This window comes from Rhinoraja longicauda, chromosome 12 (genome assembly GCF_053455715.1).
Source record: "Rhinoraja longicauda isolate Sanriku21f chromosome 12, sRhiLon1.1, whole genome shotgun sequence".
Classification (NCBI taxonomy): Eukaryota; Metazoa; Chordata; class Chondrichthyes; order Rajiformes; family Arhynchobatidae; genus Rhinoraja; species Rhinoraja longicauda.
Window position 1 is genome coordinate 46,180,535 of NC_135964.1, and position 13,355 is coordinate 46,193,889.

Sequence of the window (13,355 nt, forward strand, 5' to 3'; positions counted from 1 at the left end):
GCGGCCCAGGGAACGTCGGCAGCCACGGCCGCCGCCGCCAGAGGGCGGGCTCCCCCACCCCAGACATTGTAACCACAGCGGTCCGCCGCCAGAGGGCGGGCTCCCCAACCCCAGACTGTCATCACAGCGGTCCGCCGCCAGAGGGCGGGCTCCCCCAACCCCGGACTGTCATCACAGCGGTCCGCCGCCAGAGGGCGGGCTTCCCAACCCCAGACATTGTCATCATAGCGGTCCGCCGCCAGAGAGTGGGCTCCCCAACCCGACATTGTCATCATAGCGGTCCGCCGCCAGAGGGCGAGCTCCCCCAAGCCAGACACTAATTACAACGATCCGCCGCCAGAGGGCGAGCACCCTCATCCTAGACACTGTAATTACAGCGATCCGCCGCCAGTGGGCGGGCTCCCCCAAGACAGACAGCGTAATTATCATATCATATCATATATATACAGCCGGAAACAGGCCTTTTCGGCCCTCCAAGTCCGTGCCGCCCAGCGATCCCCGCACATTAACACTATCCTACACCCACTAGGGACAATTTTTACATTTACCAAGCCAATTAACCTACATACCTGTACGTCTTTGGAGTGTGGGAGGAAACCGAAGATTTACAGGGATGCGCCGCCAGAGAGCGGGCTCCCTCATCCTAGACACTGTAAATTACAGCGATCCGCCGCCAGAGGGCAAGCCCCTCATCCTAGACTGTAATTACAGCCAGTGGGCGGGCTCCTTCACCCCTGACTACGTACTCACAGCGGTCCGGTTACACGTGTAATTACTGGGTTCACCGCCAGAGGTCGGGCTTCCGGCCTCCAGTGGAATAAATTGAAAGAACTGGAAAGGGAGAGAATTGAAAAAACCTCAAGAGAGTCAAGGGTGTTTTATTGTCATATGTCCCAAAACAGAATTAAATACTAAGGACAAAAACTGCAGATGCTGGTTAAAATCAAAGGTAGACACAAAATGCTGGAGTAACTCAGCGGGTCAGGTAGCATCTCTGGAGAGAAGGAATGGGTGACGTTTTGGGTCGAGACTCTTCTTCAAACTTCAGCATTTTGTGTCTACCTAAATCAAATACTCTGTAGGAAGGAACTGCAGATGCTGGTTGACGTTTGGAGGACTAAGAACCAAGAACACCAAAGATAGAAACAAAATGCTGGAGTAACTCAGCGGGTCAGGCAGCATCTCAGGAGAAGGAATAGGTGGCATTTGGACTAGAGTTTGAAGAACGGTCTTGACGTGAAACATCCTCCATTCCTTCTTTCCAGAGATGCTGCCTATCCCGCTGAGTTACTCCAGCATTTTGCATCTATCTTCAATGAAATACCTACTTTGTCTCTATTGAACAATCTCAAGTCATCAGAAAAAAGGTTCTTGGCAAACTAAGTACCATAGGGCAGCACAGTGGGGCAGTGGTAGAGTTGCTGCCTCATAGCGCCAGAGACCCATGATCGATCCTGACCAGTTCTCCCTGTGTGTTCTTCGGGTGCTCCTGTTTCCCCACACACACCAAGGACGTACAAGTTTGTAGGTTAGTTGGCTTCAGTAAATTTGTAAACAACCGCTGGTGCTCCGGTTTCCCCACACACACCAAGGACGTACAGGTTTGTAGGTTAGTTGGCTTCAGTAAATTTGTAAACAACCCCTGGTGCGTAGGATAGCATTAATGTACGGGGTGATCACTGGTCGTTGCAGATTCGGTGGGCTGATGGGCCTGTTTCTGCGCTTTATCTCTAAAGTCCAATGAGGCTAAAAGATTACAGATCACCTAGACCTGACAAATCCAGGTCTTACAATAAGTGGGTGCAGAGTATATTGATTGATGAATGGCTGGAAGAGTGGGGCACAAGGGGAATTTTAGAACTATTTTCGAGGAACATGGAATGTACACAAATTGGCAGGTTTCATCTCAGGATTATTGAAACCAATATCTTAGCAAGGATGTTAATTGGAGTGGGTTTAAACTAGCCTTTTATGTGGATGGGATAACTAGAAATGGTGAGCAAAAAACAGATTTCAGTTGGAATTTTTTTTTCATCCAGAACTAGAGATTGCAAAGGCTAAAGGTAGAGATAGTTATGAGCAGCAACTTGTGAAAACTTCAGTTTACTGATGATACCTCTGATTGCAAGAATGTGAATGAAAAATGAGCAGGGCTTAGGGGCACAGAGGTAACTAGAAGTGAAGCCATTTGCTGGTTATTCTCTTGGATAATATAATCCTGGTCAAAAAACAACTTTGCAAATGCTTTTTATTTTTAAAGAATTTTATTTTTACAAGGGGAAATCAGTTTTTCTGCATAAAACCTGTAAAGTAGCATAACCACAGCCACATACACTATTAATATATACAATATGCTATGCTGCCAAGGCAAAAATTGCTGGTTTTCTAAATATGTACAAATGTACAATTTACAATAAACTGCCAAAAATGAAATAAATTGCTAATGTTTTTCCTTTCATATAAAGAAAACTGAAGTTTACCATTTTTAGTAAACACCTCTCCCTGAATAACTTGATTCTTCAGTTTACACATATAAAGGCTCCTGAGATCAAAATACAAACAATTTGGCAAAAGCAATGTCCCAGGAAAGTGTTTTACAATTATTTTTAAAGGTGGAGACTTTGGAGCAAATCTGTGCTAGCAACATGATAAAACTTTCAAAATGCAATTTTAAACTCATTTATTTCTCATGCACACTTTGGAGCTCGAGTCTTTTGTCAAAAGTCACAAGGTGGCCTAATCCTTCAAACAGTCTGTAATTGTTGCTCTCTGTGTAATAGTGGAGACTGCTCTGAAGTGGCATTTTCATGCTGTTATTCTCTCTCTTTCCAGAATCAGACATCCAACCTGGAGGGTCAGCCAATCCTTCATAAACTTGTTCATGCAGCAATAACGATTAAAGTCTGTTTCAGGCACTCTAATTTGGCACTGCAGTATTGTGTTTCTAAGACTGTGGAAATGCTGCTCTTCAACCCAAATAAAACATCATAATGTCATAATCACTTCACCTGGACATTGCACTTTATCACACATATTAGCCTCCAAGATGCCAAGTCTAGGGAAACATTGCCCACTACATTGCAAAGGAAACAACATAGTAAATAATAGGTCATTTGTGAAAATCAAAATTTTAGTTCACTGCTTGTAATAAATTAGGTCATCTAATTCTACCTGTCATTATTCAATATTTTAAACAATCATACAAAATTCTTAAAAGTTTGCTTTGTTCAATACTCTACTCCAGACTGGAAACCAAAATGCATAGTCAATGATGGTAATTCCTATAAAATGATATAGTCAATGTTTACATTAACATCTGAAATGTTTACAATGTCAATTCCAAGAAATATTTTTTTAATTGCAAAGAATTGATTAAACTAGAGGTAGTGAATCAATTCAGCCTGATATCAGTCATGCAGGGAAATTATGCTTTGATTACATTATTAAGCATGTTCATAAATTGAATTACCCTTTACAATTTTTGCAACAAATGACGTGATTTTTCTTTAAATATAAAAATGAAGTGTAAGTGCTATACACTGCTATGTGTCTGAAGAAGAAAGGAAAGTTGATTTATTTGTGGCTGTCTTTTCAAAGGCCATTTGCTCTGGATACTAAACCTCTCTCTTTATAAAAGAGACAGAATATCCCAAATCAGCTGCAAATGGAATATAAAATGCAATTGGAAATCATTATTCTTGGCTATTATTCTTTTTGTACATCATGCTCAAGGACAAAAATATCAAGCATACACATCCAAATAATTAATTCACTTAAACTATTTCATCGTCGTCTGACATGTGAGATAATTTAAAATGACAATTTCTGGTCAAATCCATTGTTTCCCTGAACATAATATAATGCACAATATCCACGAAACGACGTTTATAATTGATCAAGAAAGGGAACTATTTTTGTAATGTGCATTCCGATAAGGTGACAAAAAAAACGTGGGTTGTTTCAAGGCAGCATATCTTGAACACGTAACAATTCAAACTAAAATAAAAAGATTTCAGCTCTGCAACAGAATGGTATGTAATTGTGCCAATGCTTCCATTACTAATTACAACTTCAACCACAGTTCTACACTGTTAACTGAGAGCAGGAAGAGGATAGAGTTTATAAACTAGCATCTGCAGTTCTCGTTTCTATAGATGGAGGTGGTTATGTCAACACAGTTTGTTTTTGCATCTCTCAGTTGGTGGTGAGGAAGGGGCAAAGGGAAAGAAAAAACAGGGAGAATAAATAGGGTTCCTTCCAATTTCAGATTACAATCCACCTCTTTCCAATGAGGTCTCCGCGCAAACAACTTTCCGACATTAATCTCCTGGACACATTTTGTAGCAGCTCAGTCAAATTTCTTACTCGGGGAGAGTTATCTGAATCAGACATGATTCCACTCAATCTGCTATTATATAATAAGACTAAAAATTAGTGGAATATGCCAAATCCTATTAAGTTCTACCCTTGCAACTTGAGAACCATATTATATTTTGTTGCAGATATTAACTTGGCTTTTTAATTAAAGTATTAATGTACCTTGAGTGGTGTTCTAACATGATTTTATTTTGGCAACAGACAGACTGAATAGGGTAACAAAGTATTACCGTTAGTTACTAAGCTTTCATCTGTTATTGATAATAAAATAAACTTGCCTGCTTATGTTACTAATATTACAGCCATATAAAATTTAAAAATGGCAGGATAGAGCCGTAACGTTGAATAGGTTATGGAATCACGGGATGCAGGGAGATACAGAGAGGGGTTGGGAAAATAATCAAATACCTTTCTCAACAAATGCTGAAATATTTACACCATTTTCTGTTGTAAATTAGGAAAACAAATGAACATCAAAATTGATTTATGCAGCTTCTAAATATTAGAGCACCATAGGAGTAAGTCAACTGCAAAGTGCATTTTTATTTCATTTAGGAATCCGACAATATTTCACAGGGAACATAAGATTTAGCAATGAGGGCTTGTGATAGGTGTGGGATATGTATTAGTGGAAAAAAGTACATTATGAAGCAAAAATTCCTTCCTGGTAAGATTGGAATGCATATGTTAGGTATATATTTCCTTAGTTTACAACCATTTCTTTGTATGTTGTTGCTCAAGTTGTTGGAATGGGTAGGAGAAAACATATAAATAAATAAAATTACAGGTGAACTCTAAATCATGATTCAAGCTGTTACTGATTACTTCAATATGAGAATTGCATGATAATCAAAGCCTGTCAAAATTAATTCAGCTCAACCAGTTTAAAAACTGCCTTCTTTACATTCAATGAAATAGAGTTGGGATAAGCTCACTGTTTCCACAGATGATTATTGCTCCATTATAAACATCAATTATAGCTAGTTAATACCTGAAATGTTAGTATCTGTGCAAATTATCTATTTCTCTATGACCGAACATAATTTTCTAACTGAACCAGTGAATTTATCATTTTTCTTGTCTAAATATTTTCAAGGAATGTTTAACCTGCAATAGGATTCTTGAGATGACAGTTCATAAAGTTTTATTCATGGTTAATGCAAGCAAATTTTTAAAAATAGAAACTACAGCGGGGGGAGGGGAGGGGAATTTTACCCTAATGTTCACACATAACTCTGTTGCCAATGCTTGTGTTGTTCTTGCCAATTTTACACAATATCGAAAGCAATGCAATTATGTTATACCCAGAATAAACCAGCATTCCACCCAATTCCATGGGTTCCATCTCTACAAATCAAGTTAAAATTACCCGTTGCTTCTTACATGCAAACAATAACCAATTCAAAATTTTCCCTCCATTTTGAAATATTGATATCTAGTGGTGGTACAATATTCTGTAACATTCATGGAAATGGATCATGTGGTTTGCTGGGACAAAACATAAAATGTTCCTGAGGACATATAACAACAAAAAATAATGAATATCATTTAGCATCTTTGTAGGCACAGACAAAACTGAAGGCACCAAATGTCTTTTTATAAGCACAACTCCACACTGTGGATGAGCCAAAAGGTCACTTGCTGTTACAGGCGGTTTAACAGGTTTTTTTAAAACACATCAAATGGAGCACACTTGGCTGCCACCATAAATCATACAAAATCTCAGAAATCACATACCCTCGCAAGAGTTCAACTGTTTCCTCTTTTTCCAGAGGTGATCATCTGGCATTCGAAGAACATTTTGCATATAAGAAATGTAAAATTCACGTGCATTTTTTAAAAAGAAATTCTATTTTTTAAATTGATCAGTATAAAAGTTATTTTTAAATGATATCATTGTTTTCACTCCACTCTTTTACCCTTGAAAAATGATACATGTGGTAAATTGGAACAGATGTGGGCAATAGGACAACATAGCTGAAGATGATAGCTACTGGTCCCACACTGCAAAATAAACTAACATTGGAAATGCAGAAATTTATGTCCTCCACATACGTTTTTAAAAAGCCAATTGTGCAACAAGTAGCGTTTTAATTTAAACTGTAATCTCACATTTTTTGCAAGGACTAAATGTGTAGGCATGAAAATGATACGAAAAGTAATTTGGGAAAAAAAGTTACCTGACCAACTACTGGTTTAAGTACAAATTAAATATATCCTTAAATAAATGGCTCATCATAAAGTAAATTTTACACTTTTTTTGTTGAAAAAGCTACAAAAATACAGCAGTTTTGCATTGATCTTCAAATTCATATGATACCTTTTGGAATATAGTATAATTAGCAGTGGGTCAATATCTTCAGAAAACAAATTAATCTTATATCATGTTGGGTACATTATAGATTAGAACAATTATAAATAGGCAGAAGAATCCCAGGCTGTTAGTAATTTGGAAGATTTATTTTGATGCATTGCATTCCTGACATTACAAAATAATGGAATCTGTTTTCTTGTGGCATTCCTGTGAAGTTTTATGATCTATAATATGTAATCAAGTTGAAGAGATTATGAAAGAAGATATTATCCACCAACATTTGGGCAAAAATAATTTGTTGCACATTATCAAAATTTGTGTCCCGCCTCAGATGAGTTTTGCTGAAGAACTTAGCAAGTAACTTGGAATTTAAAGACACACAAACGGCACTTTAGTATAGCATTGTGCCAACATATACATATAAGCAAAACTCCCATTTTTTGTTGTTAGCTATCTCCGTCTGAGCAATGATAAGTTCACCATACTGGGATGGGAAAATATACACACCAAGTTGCTGAATGATGTCTAGATCATGTCTGGATCAAAAGCACCTGAATCTCTTCAACCCTTTGGTTGATAAGTGTGAATGTTCACCAGCAAGACACACACATGGGCATTGCCAACAGAATTGCAGGTCAGAATGAGTCTCTGTCTTTAAATTGGAGAGCAGGAAAGATTGTCTAATTTTACAAACTCTGAAAGCGGATAAAGCATCAGTTGATAGCACAAATAACATCATTTTGGAATAAACATACGATTTATTACAGCAAGAATGCACCATATTCACTCCAGAGTTATTAGGTTAATGCATGCCAGGAGTTCACGCCGATCACCTTTTTAAAATTGAAATAGCCTTTAATGTAGGCCATTTAATACTACCTTCTGTCTAGCATTGAATATTTGCATAGATGTTGAGACATGAACAAGTTTAATTAAAGAAAGCAGGCTAGATTATTTCTTAACAAAAAGGCTCCCAGGAAAACAGGCAAAATTAATATTGAAGCAGAGGACATCCAAGTAGGGTTTTCTCCTGCATTTTCTAATTTATTTGCTTATAACAACTTTTTTCCCTGAATTTAATTCCAAGCCATTCCTCATATTCCAAACAAATTTGCTCAGATTCTGCATATCTGCTTAAGATTGGCACAGTATAAATATTTATCTTCTCTTTGCTCTCAACCTCAGTAAATGGCAAAATATGTTATATGGTCTGAGCATTAAGGCCAGCAGTAAACATTGGTTTATTCTGTCCTTTAGCCAAGCACAGGAATTAGAAAATTAAACAAGCAATTACTTTGTCCACTGACCAGACAGAACTCAAAGAATAAAAAAATACCAATAGATTAAACTATCAATCATTCAAATACGGTAAATTGTGGTCAGGATAATGTTTATAGTCTTTTGTCCAATTTTGCATACCACTTCAACGAAACTCTCATCTTTTCACTCTTTCCACAGTGCAGTGCAATTTCCTTCCCTTGAAATCTCCTTCCAAAAATAAGTCTAAGTTGGTATTAAAGTACACATTTTAAACAAAAATATTTGACTTGAATATAAATTCAATTAATTAAGTCATTATAACAAACCTTGAGATGAATGCAAAACGCCCTTTCCTGATTAATAATAGAGTACCCAAATGCAAAAAAAATAACTGCTTTGTCTACTGAAGAGACAAATATGCTCTCAATTGGCTTAAAATACATGCAAGTAAAAATAAATAATTTTTGTCGTAGTGCTTAATAGGAGACAAAGCTAAGTTGCAGAGTCTTTTCTAGCATGGTCCACAGACATTACTGGAGTTGCCTGGAGTCCTGTTGCAGTATCTTGTGCTGTTTAATGCTTGCAGTGTTAACCATGATTTTGTGTCCATGAACAGCCAGCTTTCCCCCTCCCCCACAAAATAAATCCAGAAAAATATAAATATAATCCCTGAAATTCTAGAGAAAAAAAATTCACAGTGGTTCAGTGCCAAATAAATGGCTGCCTCTCAGTCTCTCACTCTCATGGGTACCCGCCGTACCCGTCCAGACCTGGATATTCCATGGTTAGCAACCTCATTGTGTAAGACACCATCTGTATCGGAATCATAATCATCATATCTTACAGTTCTTCTGCCTTGGTTTCTGGTCCTTATTGCTGATGGTCTACAAACACAATCCCTTTTGCCGTAATCAGAGTCATCATCAGCATCTTCCCCTTCTTCGCTGTCCAAATTTTTTTTCTGTTTCTTATATTCTAATCTGCTGGTGCCTTTTTTCATGACAGCTTTGACTTTTCCTCTCCCTTTAACTTTTCTGGGTCTCCCTTTCTTCAGTTTTACCTTTGCTTTAACTTTTGACTTTGCTTTCATATTGTAATCACTATCCAAGTCAGAAATGGATCCAGATTCAGAGTCCGTCTTTGATTTTGATTCGGAACTGGAGCTTGAGCTGCCTTCAGATCTAGAACCAGTTCCGCTACTAGAACTACATTTACTGTGAACCATTTCCTGCTGTTGCTGTTGCTGGCTGTCAGACAGCGAGTCATCGTCTTCCAAAATATTGACATTTTTTCTTCTCTTAACACCACCAAATATTGCATGATCCCTCTCCGGCTCTGTGTCTTCTTCTTCTGAATCACTCAAGATCTTGCGTTTCTTAGCTGCAGTGGTCTGCCGAACCAATTTTCTGCTGTGTCCATTTATCCGAGTCCCACAAGCTTCTGTTTCTGTAATAGAAAAGTCTTTATTTAGAGGAGGGGTATAAACTAGCAAAAATTATAAAGAGATGAATCGGCATCCCTGGTCGTCATGTTAAAGAAATATAATCCAGATCACTTTGCCATCAGGAGGGTGAGAATGGTGGTGAAGGATGAGTTAATGGCCTAAATTTGTCATGGACAAAGCAGCATTTGCCCATATAAATGTTGGCAACTTCAAGACTTGAGTGTGCAAGCCTTATGCATTTTGTTTGTGAACGCATACATACAGATTCAGGAACAGTTTCTTCCCAGCTGCTATCAAGCAACTGAATGGTTCATTCATCAGTTAGAGTGTGGTGTGACCTGTTATCAACCTCGTTGGAGACCTTTGAAAATCTTTAATCAAACTTTATCTTCGTGTTGTACCCTTTATCTGTGCACTATGGATAGCTTGGTTGTATTCATGCATCGTCTTTCCTTGGACTGGATAACACCCAAACATAAGCTTTTCACTGTACCTTAGTACATGCGGAATAATATGTTCTCAAAATCTCTGTAAAGCGTCTTTGAGTATATGAAAAGCGCTATATAAATAAAATGTATTATTATTATTATTAAACAAAGGAAACCCCAAGCTGTGTTTAGCCATTCAGTCCAACGTTGACTGATGTATAGAATTGTGGCAATTCCTCACCACACAAAATGTAGAATCTGCACACAACAATCTGCACCAAGGAAAGTTGTGATTTAAGCAGAAGGGAGTAACTGAAAGAGATTTAGATGAAAAGAGAGAATTTTTTGATCATCATACTGTTTGCCAAATCAAGTGACGTGGAAAGAACATTTCAGCCAGACAGCTGACCACCTGTTTTGTGAGCAGCTCTTGTTCCGAGCGCCATGGGATCCCACAGTAGAACCTGTCTGCACATAATGCCTCTCACTCTGGGTGAACTGCACCAGACTCTTGGATGATATGTGCCAAGCATGACTGAAAACTCCAAGCCAAAATTGAACAATAAGAATTCAAATATGGTTCAGGGGAAAATGGCATATTTGCAACATACAAGTGTTTAAATTGTGATCAGGGAGTGACACAATACTGAATCAATTTGTATCTTTTATCAGTATGATTTTCGATGAGATCCATCATCCATCTCAAAGCCCAGCACCAGATTCTGCCAAGTTTAAACATCTAATCCCCCCCAAAATGGAACTGCTGTCGGCAGATCCAGAGATGTGTGGCGGCGCCTAACGGCTGCGGCTCGCTGGCAGTCTGTTTGTCTTTTTTCCTTTTTTGTTTGTGTGTTGGGATGGTTTTTGTTTTTGTTTTTGGCTGTGTATGTGTGGGGGGTGGTGGGGTGGGGTGGGGTGGGAGAAACCTTTCTTTTTTTAGGTCTCTTCCTCGGGGCACGGCTCGGCCGCGGGGCCTTCCATCGCATCGCCCGGCGCGGCTCGGCCGCTGGACTTAACAGTGCCCAGTGCGGCTCGGCCGCGGGACTTAACAGTGCCCGGTGCTGCTCGGCCGTGGGGCATTCCATCGCCCGGTACGGCCGCGGGACGTTTCAGCGCTCGGTGCGGCTTGGCCACGGGACTTAACATCGCCGGCGCGGCTCGGCCACGGGACCTAACATCGCCCGGCGCAGCCCAGCCGCAGGGCCTTCCATCGCCTGGTATGGCTCGGCCGCGGGGCCTTCCATCGCTCGGTACAGCCGCGGGACGTTTCAGTGCCCGGTGCAGCTCGGCCGCGGGGACTTCCATCCCCTTGCGTGGGCTGTGCGGGTCGGTCGCCTCAGTAGGGGTCGAGCTGTCTGTCCGTGGGCGTGGGGGAAGAGAGGGGAAGTTTTGTTGCCTTCCATCACAGTGAGGGGGTGTTTGGAGTCACTGTGATGGATGTTTGTGTTGGGGTCGTGTGTCTTGTGTCCTTTTCTTTTTTGTTGTGTTCTGTGACTGCTGGAAATGTAATTTCGTTCGGTATCCCGGTATCGAATGACAATAAAGCTCTGTATTCTGTATTATTCTGTATCAAAATGCCAACATGAGTCATTTTGGGAAAAATCGCACATGGGAACTTAAAGTTACAATCCTTTGATTTGACTGAGACGAACGTCTTCATGCCGACTCTCAAAATGATAGGAGAATCAAGTAATCGGAAAACTGAAGTAAATAGACAACTGCCATTCAACTTTTCTCAGGGAATTTTTGTTATCTAAATAATTCAACAACAAATGCAGCACATGCAGATAACATGACTCAAAGCGCACAGTAAAAGACGGTTGGTTGTATCCCAAACGCTACAAATGGCAAGTTTCACCTGAATTACTGTGCATGTTAAGCAAAAATGAATTATATTTTGAGAGTTCTGAGTCCTGAAGTTATCTAAATAAAATGGTCCATCTAGTTCATATTGTATATACACAAATCAGTAGTTCAACTATACTCACCTATTGTGTGCTTGGGTAAGGTGCGTTTTTGTACGGTCCTGCTGCTGCCTGCCGCACTCTCCGTCCAAGTATCATTTGGAGAAGATGTTGAAGATTTCAGAGTACAATTATTCGATTCAGTAGAACTGTCACTGGAGTCTTCACTTTCTAATACTATGAAATACAATATTGTAAAGGCTGTTCTTATCATTGCTTAGTTTACTTAGGTACATAAATCTTTTTCATACAATCACAATAATTGTTTTCATACAATCACAATAATTTACACCACAAAGGAGGCAATATACAATAGACAATAGGTGCAGGAGGAGGCCATTCGGCCATTCGGCCCTTCAAGCCAGCACTGCCATTCACTGGGATCATCCACCATCAGTACCCCGTTCCTGCTTTCTCCACATATCCCTTGACTCCACTATCTTTAAGAGCTCCATCTCTTCAAAGCATCCAGAGGATCAGCCCCCACTGCCTTCTGAGGCAGAGAATTCCACAGATTCACAACTCTCTGGGTGTAAAAGTTTTTCCACATCTCTGTTCTAAATGGCCTATCCCTTATTCTTAAAATGTGGCCCCTCGTTCTGGACTGCCCCAACATCGGGAACATGTTTCCTGCCTTTAGCTTGTCCAATCCCTTAATAATCCTATACGTTTCAATAAGAGCCCCTCTCATCCTTCTAAATTCCAGTGTATACAAGCCCAGTCGCTCCATTCTTTCAACATATGACAGTCCAGCCATTCCGGGAATTAACCTCGTGAATCTACACTCGCTGAACTCCTTCAATAGCAAGAATGTCCTTCCTCAAATTTGGAGACCAAAACTGCACACAATACTCCAGGTGTGGTCTCACCAGGACCCTGTATAATTGCAGAAGGACCTCTCTGCTCCTCTACTCAACTCCTCTTGTTATGAAGGCCAACATGCTATTAGCTTTCTTCACTGCCTGCTGCACCTGCATACTTACTTCCAATATCCATCACATCCATGGTAGCCAACAAAATAAAATTACGAGTCCTATTCCCATTGCCTTGCATGGCACTTCAAATGCACAACTGAACCGTTTAAAATATAAATGCACTAAGCTTTTTAGCCCCAGGATGATTTCAAACATATGAACTGAGTCTTCAATTCCAATCCCAATTAAATTTGACTGCCCTTTTCACCAATTGTTTTAAAGTTGTACCAGTTGGTTCTTGACTTCAGTGCTAAATAAAATGTGCCACTTATTCACGCAACTTAACCCCTTAATAATTTTATAGTCCTCAATCATGTCTGCCTTTAGCCTCCAATGTTCCAAGAAAAATAAAACAAAATGATGATAGATCACATTAGGCAGTGGAGGGAATGGACAGGCAATGTATTAGGGTCTGGACCATTTTTCAAACTAAAGTCCATTCCCTCCACAGATGGTACCTGACCTGCTGAGTTCCTCCAGCACTTCATGCTTTGCTCAAGATTCCAGCATCTACAGTTTGGCACAACTATTCCTCGCATCATAAAACATCCTTCCATAATCGGAATCAGCATAACAAATTTTCTCTTAACTGCT

The 13,355-nt window shown here is 39.7% G+C and overlaps 1 protein-coding gene across 1 annotated transcript in view; it reads right to left on the reverse strand.

Annotated features, from left to right (window-relative positions):
• Positions 1–2,282: 2,282 nt before the first annotated feature.
• Positions 2,283–13,355, reverse strand: part of LOC144598983 (bromodomain and WD repeat-containing protein 1-like) — a 75,906-nt gene continuing 64,833 nt past the window's right edge. The window contains exons 39-40 of the mRNA XM_078409674.1: positions 11,812–11,964; positions 2,283–9,397 (exon numbers count right to left, since the gene is read on the reverse strand). Coding sequence (XP_078265800.1) covers positions 8,679–9,397; positions 11,812–11,964 — 872 coding nt within the window. The 3' untranslated portion in view covers positions 2,283–8,678. The remainder of the gene's footprint in view (positions 9,398–11,811; positions 11,965–13,355) is intronic.